The sequence below is a fragment of the Zeus faber genome, assembly GCF_960531495.2.
Source record: "Zeus faber genome assembly, chromosome: 9".
NCBI lineage: Eukaryota > Metazoa > Chordata > Actinopteri > Zeiformes > Zeidae > Zeus > Zeus faber.
This window is the reverse complement of record NC_137197.1, coordinates 22828505-22841849: the sequence shown is the minus strand read 5'-3', so window position 1 is coordinate 22841849 and position 13345 is coordinate 22828505. Positions and strand designations below refer to the sequence as shown.

The 13345-nt window shown below is 44.9% G+C and overlaps 2 protein-coding genes across 2 annotated transcripts; both read right to left on the bottom strand.

The window, feature by feature from the left end:
- Positions 1-4350: 4350 nt before the first annotated feature.
- On the bottom strand, positions 4351-5322 carry LOC307234851 (olfactory receptor 2AT4-like; the record flags this gene model as incomplete). Its single annotated transcript, XM_080006715.1, has 1 exon — positions 4351-5322. The coding sequence occupies one exon, from the start codon at positions 5320-5322 to the stop codon at positions 4351-4353; it is 972 nt and encodes a 323-aa protein (XP_079862841.1).
- Positions 5323-8826: 3504 nt separating this feature from the next.
- Positions 8827-11145, bottom strand: LOC307234850 (olfactory receptor 2AT4-like; the record flags this gene model as incomplete). The annotated part of the gene is made up of 3 exons (XM_080006714.1): positions 8827-8926; positions 9533-9585; positions 10192-11145. 3 exons carry the CDS (start codon positions 11143-11145, stop codon positions 8827-8829), a joined length of 1107 nt encoding a protein of 368 aa, XP_079862840.1.
- Positions 11146-13345: the final 2200 nt, after the last annotated feature.

Below are 13345 nucleotides of genomic sequence, written 5' to 3'. Positions count from 1 at the left end.
CACGCTGCCTCTCAGCGGCCACAGCGAGATGGTGGAGGTCCGGCCCGGCTCGGCTCTGGTCCGGCCAAGCTGCCGCGCCCCGGCCTCCTGCCTTCCCACCCCCTGCGTCGCCGACCGCCGAGTCGAGGCGGGGTGCCTCTCCGGACCGTGTAGAAGCTTGCGTAAGTGTGCACGTGGAACACACAACACGACATGCATCTGTTTGCACAACGCCACGGACCTGTCCTGCGACGTCTGTACCTCCGCGTGGGACGACCGTGACACCTGCTCGGGGCCCCAGAGCAGATCGCTTCTGTGGCTCATCGGCGTGATCCTCCCCGTGTCCTCCGTGTCGGTCATCGCGGCTGCGCTTTGCTTCCTGAGACGACGCGGCGCCAGGGACGATCCCCGTAAGTACCAAAGTGAGGCGGTGCGGGGAATGGACAACTCAGGTTTCTGCCTAGATGGAGGCAGGGCACGGAGCAGCGCCGGAGCCGGGGAGGAGTTCCAACCGCCGGACGTCATCCTGGCGAAGAAACCAAGTCCGGCTGTGGGTTTTTACGGTGACACCGATCCTTCTTATATCAAGCCAGTCACTCAGAGCAGCGAGCTGGAATACTATGAAATAGACAGCTACAGCATCTGCACCACGTTTCCGTCCGCCTCCGCCTCCCCGAAACAAACCCAGCACGGCCCGAAGCATATTGGGCAAAGAGAGAAACCAAACAAATGCAGAGATTTTCAGACGCCGTTGAGCCAAGACGGGGGAAGCAAGTTTCCTTTGAGCACCCAAGGTTTGCCTTTGCCCAGCGCGGGCACGGAGCTCCATTGTCCCCAGTACCTGGAACCCGTGCGGGGTCTCTCTGCCGAGGAGGTACGACAGCTCAACGCCAGCCGCAAGCCGGTCCGATTCTGCCGCCGTCAGCGACGTCCATCTCCACCGACGTCCGCGACGACCGACGGCTTCCTCTCCGACAGCGAAACGGGCAGCACGTTCACCGGCTCAGAGTTTGAGTGTGCACAGTTTTCGGTCACGGCCGCCAAAGACCAGCGTACGTTCAGTGAGAACGCTCCCATTGAAACCACTGAACAGTGGGAGTATATTGTGTGTATGCACACACCACGCTTCAGTACCTTTGCTGAGGTTTTTGAGGACATTGCGTCTCTTCCCGTCGAGCGTAACTCTGACGTACAAACAGACTTAGAAGCAATTATATGATCATTGTGTCGGGGTGTCAGTGTGTGTCATAACGTCATTACTAAAGTATCGAAGCCTGTGATTTAGTAAAAAAGTGTCTATCTCAAGTGCCTAATCTAAATCTTCATAAAGTTATCTTCTGGCTTCATCTAGTGGCAAAATGTGACATTGCATTCAGTAGTAAGTAAGTAAGTAAGTAAGTAAGTCAAAAATACAAGACACACGACAAGCATGGTTTCAGATTAAATAGGTTATACAGTATATTTGTGATGTGACACATTTTTTTTAATAATTTAAGTTTTGAGCATAAGAACAATACAAACACAACAGTATAAACAATAATTATGTAAGTTGAATGACAAGAGTAAAAACATTCCACCATCCCAATCTTTCCTGCCCCAGGTTTGACTTAATTAGAATTTATGCAGTTTTGAATATTATGAGTTTTGGCATATTTTTATCATTACACAAAAACTGTCCTCTTGAATGATTGACATATGAATGTGTAACAGTAGTTTTATTATGTAATTCTCTGCTGGTATAAAACTATAATCTCGCTTCCAATTTTTGTTTCATGCAACCTCCTCAGGAAAGCCTCCTTGAATTCCTTAGTTCTGAAACAACATAATTGGATTAATAGCGGCAGGAAACAGACTGTACAACAGTATCAGCAGAATTCGGATATCCAGGCCGGATGAGAAGCCCACGTGGACGAAACACCGGGGCAGGTAGAGCAGGCAGGCGATGAAGATCCGCAGCATGCACGTGGCACATGGCCCCTCGCTCGGGGCCATCTGAAATCACCCTGAAATCAGCCTCTGAAATCACCACAAAGATGGAGACGTAGGAGAAGAGGATGGAGTCCAGAGGGACCAGGAGGCAGAACATGGCGACGCACGGCGACGTCTCCTCCACCAACCCGCACCTCGGCCCCGCAGGCCTGGCTGGTGATGGAGATGCCGTCGCAGTAGCACTGAGCGATGACCCCGTCGACCGAACGGCTCCCACCATCAGAGTGAACGGTAAGAACCAGGCCGGGCCGCAAATGACCCAATTGCTGCCGTTAGTGATGAGGACGGGGTATGGCGTAGATGGCGCAGAACCGCTCCAGAGCCATCACCGATCAGGATGAAGGAATGGCACGACCCCAAATAATGCATGAAAAACATCTGAATAAAACAACCGTAGAACGATAACACCCCTTCCTCCCTCCAGTACATGGCCGTGACCTCTGGAAGCGCCACATGGACTGTGAGAGGCCGTAGTTCGGCTCTGCCGCATAATAAATGTCTGAAAAAGGAATGGTCAAAACGAATGACTTGTGGAGAAGGATTTGAACCAAAGTTAAAGGTAAAGGAACAATCAGTAACTTGGGACAATGTCACGCCCCCTAAAGGCAGCAAACGGAACTACACCAAGATTCTGACCGCTCCATATCTATCAAAGGTAAACTCATATATACAGTATCCCTCACACAAGTCCTAAAGCCTGGTTGAGATAAGCAAACTGATCAGTTGTACATAAGTCATTAAATTCTGGACGCCTCATGTTTTTCGACACCTCAACAGAAATAAGACGTTTTTAATCATGCTCCTGGGACCCCATCCCTTTCAATCAGCGGCATGGATCAGAGCTTTGATCTGTTGTGGAGAAAACCCCCACTGTGGTCCTTGAACAAACACGCAGCACTTGAGGAAAGTCGAATTCACAGAGTAGACTTTTATTTAAGAATAACCAGTCTGGTTGAGGTCTGCAGAGTACACGAAAGAAACTTACTACTATATGCCATTCAAAGTATTGACTCCTCCTTGTCTCCATATTGTTTTTCCCTCGTATTTTTTCACTCCTGTTTTTCTGAAGCTTACGTCCCACCAGATGGAGACAATTACTTAGAAGCCGAGTCTAACTCCGAGGGAGGCTCCAGGTCACTCGAAGTGACCCCCACACCCCTCTGGCTTCTACGAGGCCTCTCTGTCGAGACATGCTTATTCATATTGTCTGAATGCATTGTTCATATTATGTCTAAAAAAGTTTTATCTTCTTTATATTATGTAAAAACATTATATCTTGTTTTCATGCAAATATATATTTCATGAGGTTGATTTGACACCGCAAACCCCTGCATTCCTTTTCTAGCTGATTGATGGAAGGGGGCTGTTTCTGGGAGCCTTCCACATCTGCTTCTACTTGTGGAATACCTAACCCAAAGACATGTTAACTTATTCATTGATTCCCTTAAAAACAAGTTTAAAATTACCGTACACTACAGATCATCTCGTCAGGTCCGGATATCAAGTCAGGTCTCGAATAAAACATTACTGATTGCACTTTTAATGTCCCCGGCAAGGGATTTTTTTTTTGTTGCCCCCAAATACATTTTAATAATAGAATATCAGAATATTCCATGTCGTCATTGATCAGCTAGGTAAGCGTCTTGTCCAGCCCAAATCAACATCAACACGGGCCCATTAGTTCTACAAATCGACAAATTAAACAATCAGATCATATATATTTGCATCGCCTCATCGGAGATTCATAAATGAAGTTTTGTATTTATTCATCGCAGCACTTTTTAACACACGCTGTTGCAAAGGGGCAGAAAACAGAACCATAATGAAAACAATGTAAATTTGAACAAACTAAGCAGGGAAAACGTGGGAGAGTTTTAGGAGGGAGAGTAGATCTTCTCCCTCTCTTCTGGAGGAACAACAAGATATATTTTCCTTTATTTATTTTTTTCCATGACAGGGATTTGGGAATTTGGGTGCTCTATGAGCTTGGGGTGAGGGAGGGAGGGAGGGGTAGAAAGGGTGCTGGGAATGTATAAAGTATGTAAAATTCAAAATATTGGAAAAAAGGAATATTTCACTTCATTTTGATAAACATTTTGATGATGTTGTGACTTTTTTTTCCCCGAAATATTGTGCATGTCAATTCCCTTTCCTCACGAAAGGAAATCTCAAGCTTTCTATGATAGTGGGTCAAAGAAAGAAAATGTGTGTGCTGGGACACAGACAAATCCGGTCGAATTCTGAACATTTCTAGATCATACACAGGTGCATATTTTCATTTACAAGCTTTGTTTATGAATCCCGCACAGTAGTGAGTTTACATGAGTTTGTGGGTTTCAGGATTTTTCTCACATTGCTCTGACAATGTGATTTTTACGGCTACTACTTGTACATTTCTTTCACATTCACTCCGACTTTAATCTTTTTGAACCTCTTGGTCAGGGTGTCCTTGATGTCCTTGGTTTTTAAGCAGTAAATAAGTGGATTGACGGCGGCGGGGAAGAGACTGTACACCAGTATCAGCGCGACGCGAAAATCCAAACTGAACGAAAAGTCGACAGCGTGGGACAGATACACGAAGCAGCGCGGCAAGTAGTAGAGGCACGTGATGAAGATCTGCGGCGCACACGTGGACAGCAACTTGTAGCGGCTCTGGCGGTCGGGCACCCGCAGCACCACCACGAAGATGGAGCCGTAGGAAGAAATGATGAAGGCCAGCGGTAGCAGCAGGCTGAACATGGCGAAGCCCAGCGCCACGTCCTTGACGAACTTGACGCCGTCGCCGCAGCCCAGGCTGGTGATGGAGAGGTGGTCGCAGTAGCACTGCACGATGACGTTGCCGTCACAGTAGGGCAGCTGGAGGGCGTGCAGCAGGATGCCCAGCATCCGCACCAACGTCCCCGCCCACGACAGGCTGCAGCTCACCTGCACCGACCTGTTGGTGATGAGCGCGGGGTACCGCAGCGGGACACACACGGCGATGAAGCGGTCCAGAGCCATGATGAGCAGCAGCAGGGAGTGAATGGCGCCCAGAGCGTGCACCAAGTACATCTGCAGGAAGCAGGCGCCGAACGACATCCACCTGTCGTCCCACCAGTACCGGGACACCATTTTGGGCAGCGTCACGGTCCCGAATAGCAAGTCGTTGGCGGCCAGGTGGCAGAAGATCAGGTAGGTCGGCTTGTGGAGGCTCCTCTCACGAGCGACGAAGACCAAAATGAAGAGATTCCCGACAACGATCCCCAGGTAGAGGCAGAGGAGGAGGGCGGAAACCACCCCATAGTACATGGGGCGGAGTCCAGGGAAGCCCAGGATGATGAACTCTGTCACAGTGGTTATATTAGTGTGGATCATTATAACGTGTAGGTGTTGAAAATAACCCCGAACATTTAACAGATATTTGCTGATGCTATATTTCAGCAAGTGACCTTTCATCTCCTAAAACAGCACAATGCGTAGGTTAGTCCATATCACCTGTTCCAGTGCTGAACAATTCATTTTGACTCCTGTTATTAAAGATGTTCTGCAGACACATAGTCGTAGCTCGAGGTCCGGATCTCCAGGATCCACAGCCAAACGAGAGCAGCGCGCCACTAAATAAACCTTCCTGCAGCGAGGTTGACGTCATTATCACCGTCAAAAGAAGCCTTCGGGGACATTTTTGCTGGAGACAAGACAACAAAGTTGAATATATATCTGCGAACTGAATTATTGTGTGTTTTGCTGCTGTGAAATTAGAAACGGCAATAAAAAGAAATGAAGCTAGAAACACATAGAGAATATTATTATTATCATTGTCATAATAATAATAATTATTATTATTTGAATTATTATTCCAATTATTATTATTATTATTATTATTATTATTATTATTTGAATTATTATTATTATTATTATTATTATTTATCTAGCAGAATCACACTTTCTATACATACAATATCTACTTCCAAGGGTTTAGTACCACTTTTACATTTCTACTCAAGTGAAAGTATATAACTACATGCTCTGAAATGTGCTATTTTAATATAAGTAAGTATTAAAAGTTAAACTATTCATTATATCCAGTGTGCTGATATAACATATATATCCCAGTAGAGTCTTTATATCTCATGTAGATCCTGATCCTGATTCGACAATATATCTATTTGGGAGAGGATTATTGTGTTTAATCTGTGTGTTTGCCTGACCTTGCGCGAAAGTGCGCAGGGCCCCATGCAATACCTGACACAGCGTTGGTTTATGGTTAGACAAATGTTCAGAATCTACTGATTGGAAGTTTCAACCAGATCGCAGCGAACGGTCCGGGTTGATCAAGCCTGTTCGAATTTCCTTATCAGCACCTCTTTTCTGGCCAACATCAAATTCATCTGGTTCCTCAAAGGCTCAAGCCCAAAATCAATCATTCAAATGCCACAATTAGCCGCTGATGCCTATTTAGAGGGCATTCCTGATTTATTTATATTACACCACCTGTGGTACATCCAAAAACTTCTCACAGGCAATGCAAAGCACAGTACCACCTCAGACCCGATGCTGAACAGGGAATCACTGCAGTTTTCGAGTTCCTCTTAGAGAGAGGCATTGTTACACCGTGTCCAACCTCTGCATACAACACACCCATCTGGCCTGTTAAATAGGCAGAGGGGGTTTCTGGCGTTTTTTACAAGATTTACGTGCGGTTAATGACACAGTACACCACAGAGCTCCACAGAGCTTCACTGTAAGTGAAAAATATTGAACTAACCTTATGCCCAATTGTAACCCCATATCTGCTTTACTAACAACAAGAACATTTTGTACTGCAGGTCACAGCTGAAACTGTTAAAACTGCCTTGTGACCAAAGGAGAAGTTGCCTTTCACTTGTCTGACTCATCACACCCCACAAGACCGTCTGGACAGGAAACCAGACTACGGCCGCTCCTACATGAGGTATAAAATGTTCCCTCTTCTAAGGAATGGTGCATGAGATGTAGTTGATATAAACCGTCGAGCAAGTTGGTGCGGGGGAGATGCTCTTTCCTATTCTGTGTGACCTGTAAAGTGCTAGTGCTAGTTATATACAATTAACTTAGACTAAGTGCCAGTTGTTGTATTTTCTGTTTAACCTGATCTCACCCCACGCATCGATCGCCACCTGAGTAGCTGGAATTTCCACAACAGTACCCAATCCAACCACTGTACTCTCACAGGTCCCCGGTGAATCAAAATATTTTTCTGTTTGATTTGTTAAATTTGGCCAACGCGCTTTTCAGGATTCCAGGAGAAAAATAATCTCAATATTGGTTGCATTCATTTCTAATGGGAACTATGGGGAGCTACGCTGAATTCCCAGTGGTTTTTAGTGCTGCTCTCAAAGAAAGTTTTAAAACTTTTGTTTTCCTGCCAACAGTACACAAATCCAATGTGTTGATGATCTGCTTATCTGTTCTCAAGATGAAGTGTCAAATTCCTGGCCGAACAGGGCCATAAAGCCAGCAAAGGGAAATGGCTCAGAGAGAATCAAGGCCACTTTAAACATTCCTTAATCAATAACAAAAACACAGCTTGTGTCTTTTCTCAGATGCACGGACATTGTAGACAATGGATTATTGTTTTTTCCTATTTAGCTCAACCTCTACATGATAAAGCACACGGCCATGACCTGTCCCCAAAATACCCAGTGCTCTGGAACTCAGAGGAAGAGGACAGCTTTAAACAATGAAAGGCCTCTCTTGATGCAGCTCCAATTCTAGGACTACCTGACATGGACAAAGACTTCACTCTTGCAGTGGATGAGAAGAATGCTTTGATGTCCGCCGTCCTTTTACAGACTTATGGCGATCGTCTTCCCCCAGTGCCATACTACTCTCAGAGGCTCGACCCATAGAGCGCGGCCTCCCTCCATGTAGGGCCCGTTCCAGATCCTGCTGGTTACCGCCTCCACAGTAATAGTGTTGGGAAGAGATATTTCTGTCCACGTGAGCCACCGCCAGAAAGTTCCAGAACCAGCCGACTACGTAGAGCCTGGTGTGGTCAGCAAGGGATTTCAAAAGCCTTACTGCCGAGGGGGAAGGTCCAGATAAGAGAGGGGTGTTATATTTTAGTGACTCACGACCCTACCTCGCTAAGCTGCATTATTTCTCCTGTGTGCGGGGGCATGAGGGGAACAATGTGCATTGGTGCTTGGGATCTCCATTCTCATTGTGCTACCGCTGTCAGGGTGTCATAAAGATGAATAACAATCAAGAATCAAGATTATTGTGTCCCCATATGGTGCTGCCCGAAAAAAAAGAAAACCGCTGGTACGCTGGTAACTGTCCGTATTTGTGCTACAGGAAAAATCAATATCAGAGACAATATACTAGGAGTACTAAACATACAAGGGAGGACTCAAACATTGCATACAGATGACCCTGGTCCAGACCGACTGCACCCAGAGTGCTCACTCCTGGTTAGCTTGTACCCCAGAATCACAGGCCCCAACTGTTGGATGCGACTGTGCAAGCAAAACCTTGGGCTTACACTATATCCATCATTTCTATGACTTCCCATTTACATGGTTGCTCTGTACCTTTTTTTTTTAGGTCAGAGCCCACAAGAGAAATTGTTCCAAAGATTGTCCCCCACTCATGGTTTACCCATTAGTGAATGTGACTAATTATGTGCGTTTCGGTGGATCAGTGGACGTTCCCAGCGCTGGAAAACAGCAGCTGTGATAGTAACATCACTTTGACAGACTACATTTCCCCAGCACCACTTCCTGAACAGGTGTATCTTGTATGTGGAGATAGAGCGTATAGCTGCATATGCACCTAACTCAAATAATACTCAGACTAAGGCCGAAGTGGTTGTGGAATTTATTCTTTATTTGCTTAGTCTCACACCACCGCCCTGAACACATTCGACCCTGATTTGCATTCCGGACTGGATCCCAGGCGACCCATACTCTGTTGATTATGAAACCCTGTGTCATGAACCCTGTGTTAAGGGAATATTGTTTTTGTGTTGCATATCAATTACGCGTCTATTATGATTTTTCTGCTTACCTTAGTATGTAGCCGTAATGTATGATAATTATGCATGGATTTTAATGATATTATGTTTTGCTGTGCTCATTAAAGTGTTTTTGTGATCATTGTAATGATCAAAGGGGGGAATGTAGTGGAATATTATAGATATTACTTTAGAACTATAGATATTACCTTAATAATCACAGTTACTGCCTTAAGAACAATGAGCCACATAAAATACCTCATGTTTGAATACCTATTTCCTTGTTATATTCTCACTTCCAACGTCATAGTTTTCCCACTTTAAGTTATGGCAGAAAGAAAAGTGTCAAAGTGACGGGTCCATACTCTAACTTACAGGGTCCTCACTGATAACCTCCTAAGTGTGATTTTCCAGAACCACACATCAGCCCAACCTGTGGATTATTCAGGAACATAACAACTTGTTGTATCTCTTCCTTCCAATACTGACAGGCTCCCCCTCATGACGCTCTCTATACCGTCTTGAAAGCAGAGGGCCTGGCCCGATCTGTGTGGAAGGAAGATGTGTATATACAGTAGGTGCCGTAGATACCTCAGACTGAGACACTCCACGGCACCTCCCTGTGTGCACTGTGCCTCCGGGGGCTGCAACCATCAAAAATAAACAGAGACTAAGACAAGAAGTTGTTGTGCGTTCAATACGTTATTGATTTATCTCATACCTGAGTACATAATCAGAAATTCAGCGTACCATGGGGATATCCATGACACACATATAAATATACATATCATGACATAATGTAATAGTGTTACAGAAATTAAAGGGTCACTTTAATCTGCAGTTTGTCAGTCTATGGTTTTAAATAAAGAGGCCGACAGACGTTGGTTTTTACTTGTCACAGGGGTCGGATCAGAGATGTGCTTGAGAGGAGCTCCCTGAGACGAACAGCTTATTTTGGGGGAACAGAAATAATATATGGTCAGTTTGGCCTCACAGATTCGTACGTGTTCAAGATAAGGAAAACTCTGTGATGGGCGAAGGAGTGGAGTGGAGCGGTGTTGTTCCTGCTCTTGTAGCTGCGTCGCGGCGAAGCCCAAAAAAACAGTAGTTGCGTCCAAACATGTACAATATAAAACAAGGCTAAAGCATGATGACTCTACAGCTCTACACAACATTCCAGATGAGATCATGTACAAAAAATAACTTTAAAAAAAGTACAAATGTCAAATGCCCTCACAAACAGCACTAACCTGTGCATTCTGCGGACTAAACCACCACTTAAATCGTTTCAGCAAACTTTCCCTGATGTCTTTGGCTCTGAAGCAGTAAATGAGTGGGTTGACCATGGGCGGCAGGAGGCTGTACAGCATGATGATCACGATTCTCATGTCTGTGCTGAACTTCAGGCCCAAGTTGCCGCTGAGGTAGACAAAGCAGCGCGGCAGGTAGTAGAGCGAGATGACGATCAGCTGTGCGCTGCAGGTGGACATGGTCTTCAGTCGGCCCTGAAGGTTCGCGATCCTCAGCACGGCGATGATGATGGAGCCGTAGGAGAACACGGTGAAGGCCAGCGGCACCAACAGGGTAATCATGGCGGCGATGAGCGCGGGGATCCCGTAGGGCGCCCTGTCGGTGCAGGCCAGCCGGGTGATGCCGACGTGGTCGCAGTAGCAGTGGACGATGGCGTTGGAGGAGCAGTAGGGGAGGGGGTACGCCCGGACCACCAACATCAGAGGACCCGCCTTCGCCACCACCCACGCAGTGACACTCAGCACGTGAATGGTGGATTTCTTAATCAGAATCGGGTATTTGAGAGGATGGCAGATCGCCAGGTAACGATCCAACGCCATAATGAAGAACACAAAGGAGTTCACCGTGCCCAGGTAGTGCACAAAGTACATCTGGATGAAGCAGGCGGTGAACGAGATGGTTCCCGACTGGAACCAATACTTTGCGATGATTTTGGGTAAAGTGGTGGTGCTGAACAGAATGTCAGAGGCCACCAGGTTTAGGAGGATGTAGTACATGGGCTTGTGGAGACCCCGGTCGGTGGTGAATAAAAAGATTATGGCGGTGTTCCCGATCAAGGTGAAGAGGTAAACCAGGAATAACACGGCCGAGGCCAGTCCCTGGTACCTAGACTCCAGTCCTGAAAATCCAACAAGGACGAATTCGGTGACAAAGCTCTGGTTTCCCTCCGGCATGGTGCAGTAAAACGTTCCTATAAAGGAGATGGCTTATACAAATGGCTTACAGTGTCAGTGTCAGTATACAGTAAACTTCAGTCATATAAATCTTGCACTATCAGGGGGAAATGTTTATTTTGCATTTAAATGGATTACTCTGAGTATACTCTAATCACAATTGACTATTTTAGCCATAAAGTTTTTCGACAGTAAAGTTGTGTCTCACCTGGTCCGCGCCGATCGTTGCTGTGGCATCACACTCTGCTCCTCCCGGTTTTTATGTTCACCTCGTGATGTCCTCATCACAAGGTGAACACAGGTCCCAAAACTTTCTCGCTGAGGACCTGCGAACCTGGACGCTTTGGGGATCTGTGCGAGTGTCTCCTCAAGAGATTACGAAAAGAAGGATAACAACAACAATAATAGGCATCAACATATTCCACAGCCAGTAAAACTTGCTCCAATTGTTGTTCCCTCAATACATAGACTGAATCAAATCGATCTATCTATGGATGGATGGATGGATGGATGGAAGGATGGAAGGATGGATGGATGGATGGATGGATGGATGGATGGATGGATCATAGAATTGTAAGGTAATATGGAATAAATACAATTATCCAATAACATATTTATAATATATTGTGGTATTTACCAACTATTGTCACCGTTCTAATGTTGCAAACCTCACATTTAAAAAACCTACTATTTTGCAAAAATAAATACGATAATATATATGAGGTGGGGTATTTTTTTCATCTGAGGTAATTCTTTTTGGACCACAATGAGCAACATTGCTTTATCAAATTCACCGCGGCTGCCATTCACCTCTTGCGCGTGGCGGACCCCGCCACCATCATTTTAATCAGCATTTGGAGGGGCACATACATGACACAATACATGGAATGGTGTGAGTGCCATCTAAAAGAATGCATAAAATATGGGATTTTTTTACAAAATAATATTGTGGTTTACCAATTTAAATATTGCTTTTGGTGTGGTTGATGTTACCTTTGATGCTTTTGAACGTTTATGTTGATGAACTGAGTCGTCATGTGTAAGTCCAAGTCAGTTTGGTAGCATTTATTTTATTGATCTATTAAAATCATTGGTCAATTCAGTACATATTTTAGATTTCACGTGTAGCTCTGTTGCATTTTCCTTAAGTTGACACTGAATGTTAAGTGACCTTTAACCTTTAAGCCCTGGAGGGATTCAGTCCCGAGTGGCTTCGCTGTTTCTGACCAGTCAGAGCAGTGACAAAATATTTGAAAATGTTTCCCACTATTTTAATTTCTTTGGGAGGTTGCCAGTTTGGATGAATCTAGTTATTGTTGTGGTCTCCAGGTGCAGTAGATGCTTTGTTAAATTGCCTAATGGTTGAATGGGTTTGGATAATGAACTGGATAAATCCCTTCCCCGAATTTCCCCCCGGGGACGAATAGTGTCACCTCATTTTCAAAGAAAATTATATGGACCTGTGTGTTACCCCAAGGTGACAAACGTCCTGGTTAATTGAATCGTGATTTCAAAATCCCTGAGTAATAATCCGCTGTGGTTTTGTAAAAACCCCAAATGGGAAATGAATTAATATTTCCAGGGGTGAGTTAGAAATCCCAAGTGGTTAACAGCGCTCTCAAAGCACGGCCACCAGGTGTTTGTTTTCACAACCTTTAATCCGCCTGTTTAGGCTGCAATTAAGATTTAACATACAGTGAAACCTCGCTGTGGTTATTCAATCAATCAATCAATCAATCAATCAATCAATCAACCAATCAATCAATCAACCAATCATTCAATCAATCAATCAATCAATCAATTAAAATATTTTTAAAAGTCAATCCATCATCAATAGAGGAGATTATTATACATCAGAATCAGAATAAGGCTTTATTGGCCTGTATGCTTACACATACAACGATGACAAGGTTTGTTTTTCATACAAATGAAAAGTAAGTGAAGCAGATGTATTCAATTGTAATAAATAAATGAATATAAATTTAAATATATACACCGATGAGTATATACAGTATATATAAATACTGTATACAATTATGAGCCACAACATTAAAACCACCACTAATAACCACTAACATTGTGTATCTCCCCCTCGTGCCGCCAAAACAGCTCTGACTCGTGGAGGCATGGACTCCACAAGACCTCTGAAGGTGTCCTGTGGTATCTGGCACCGAGACGTTAGCAGCAGATCCTTTAAGTC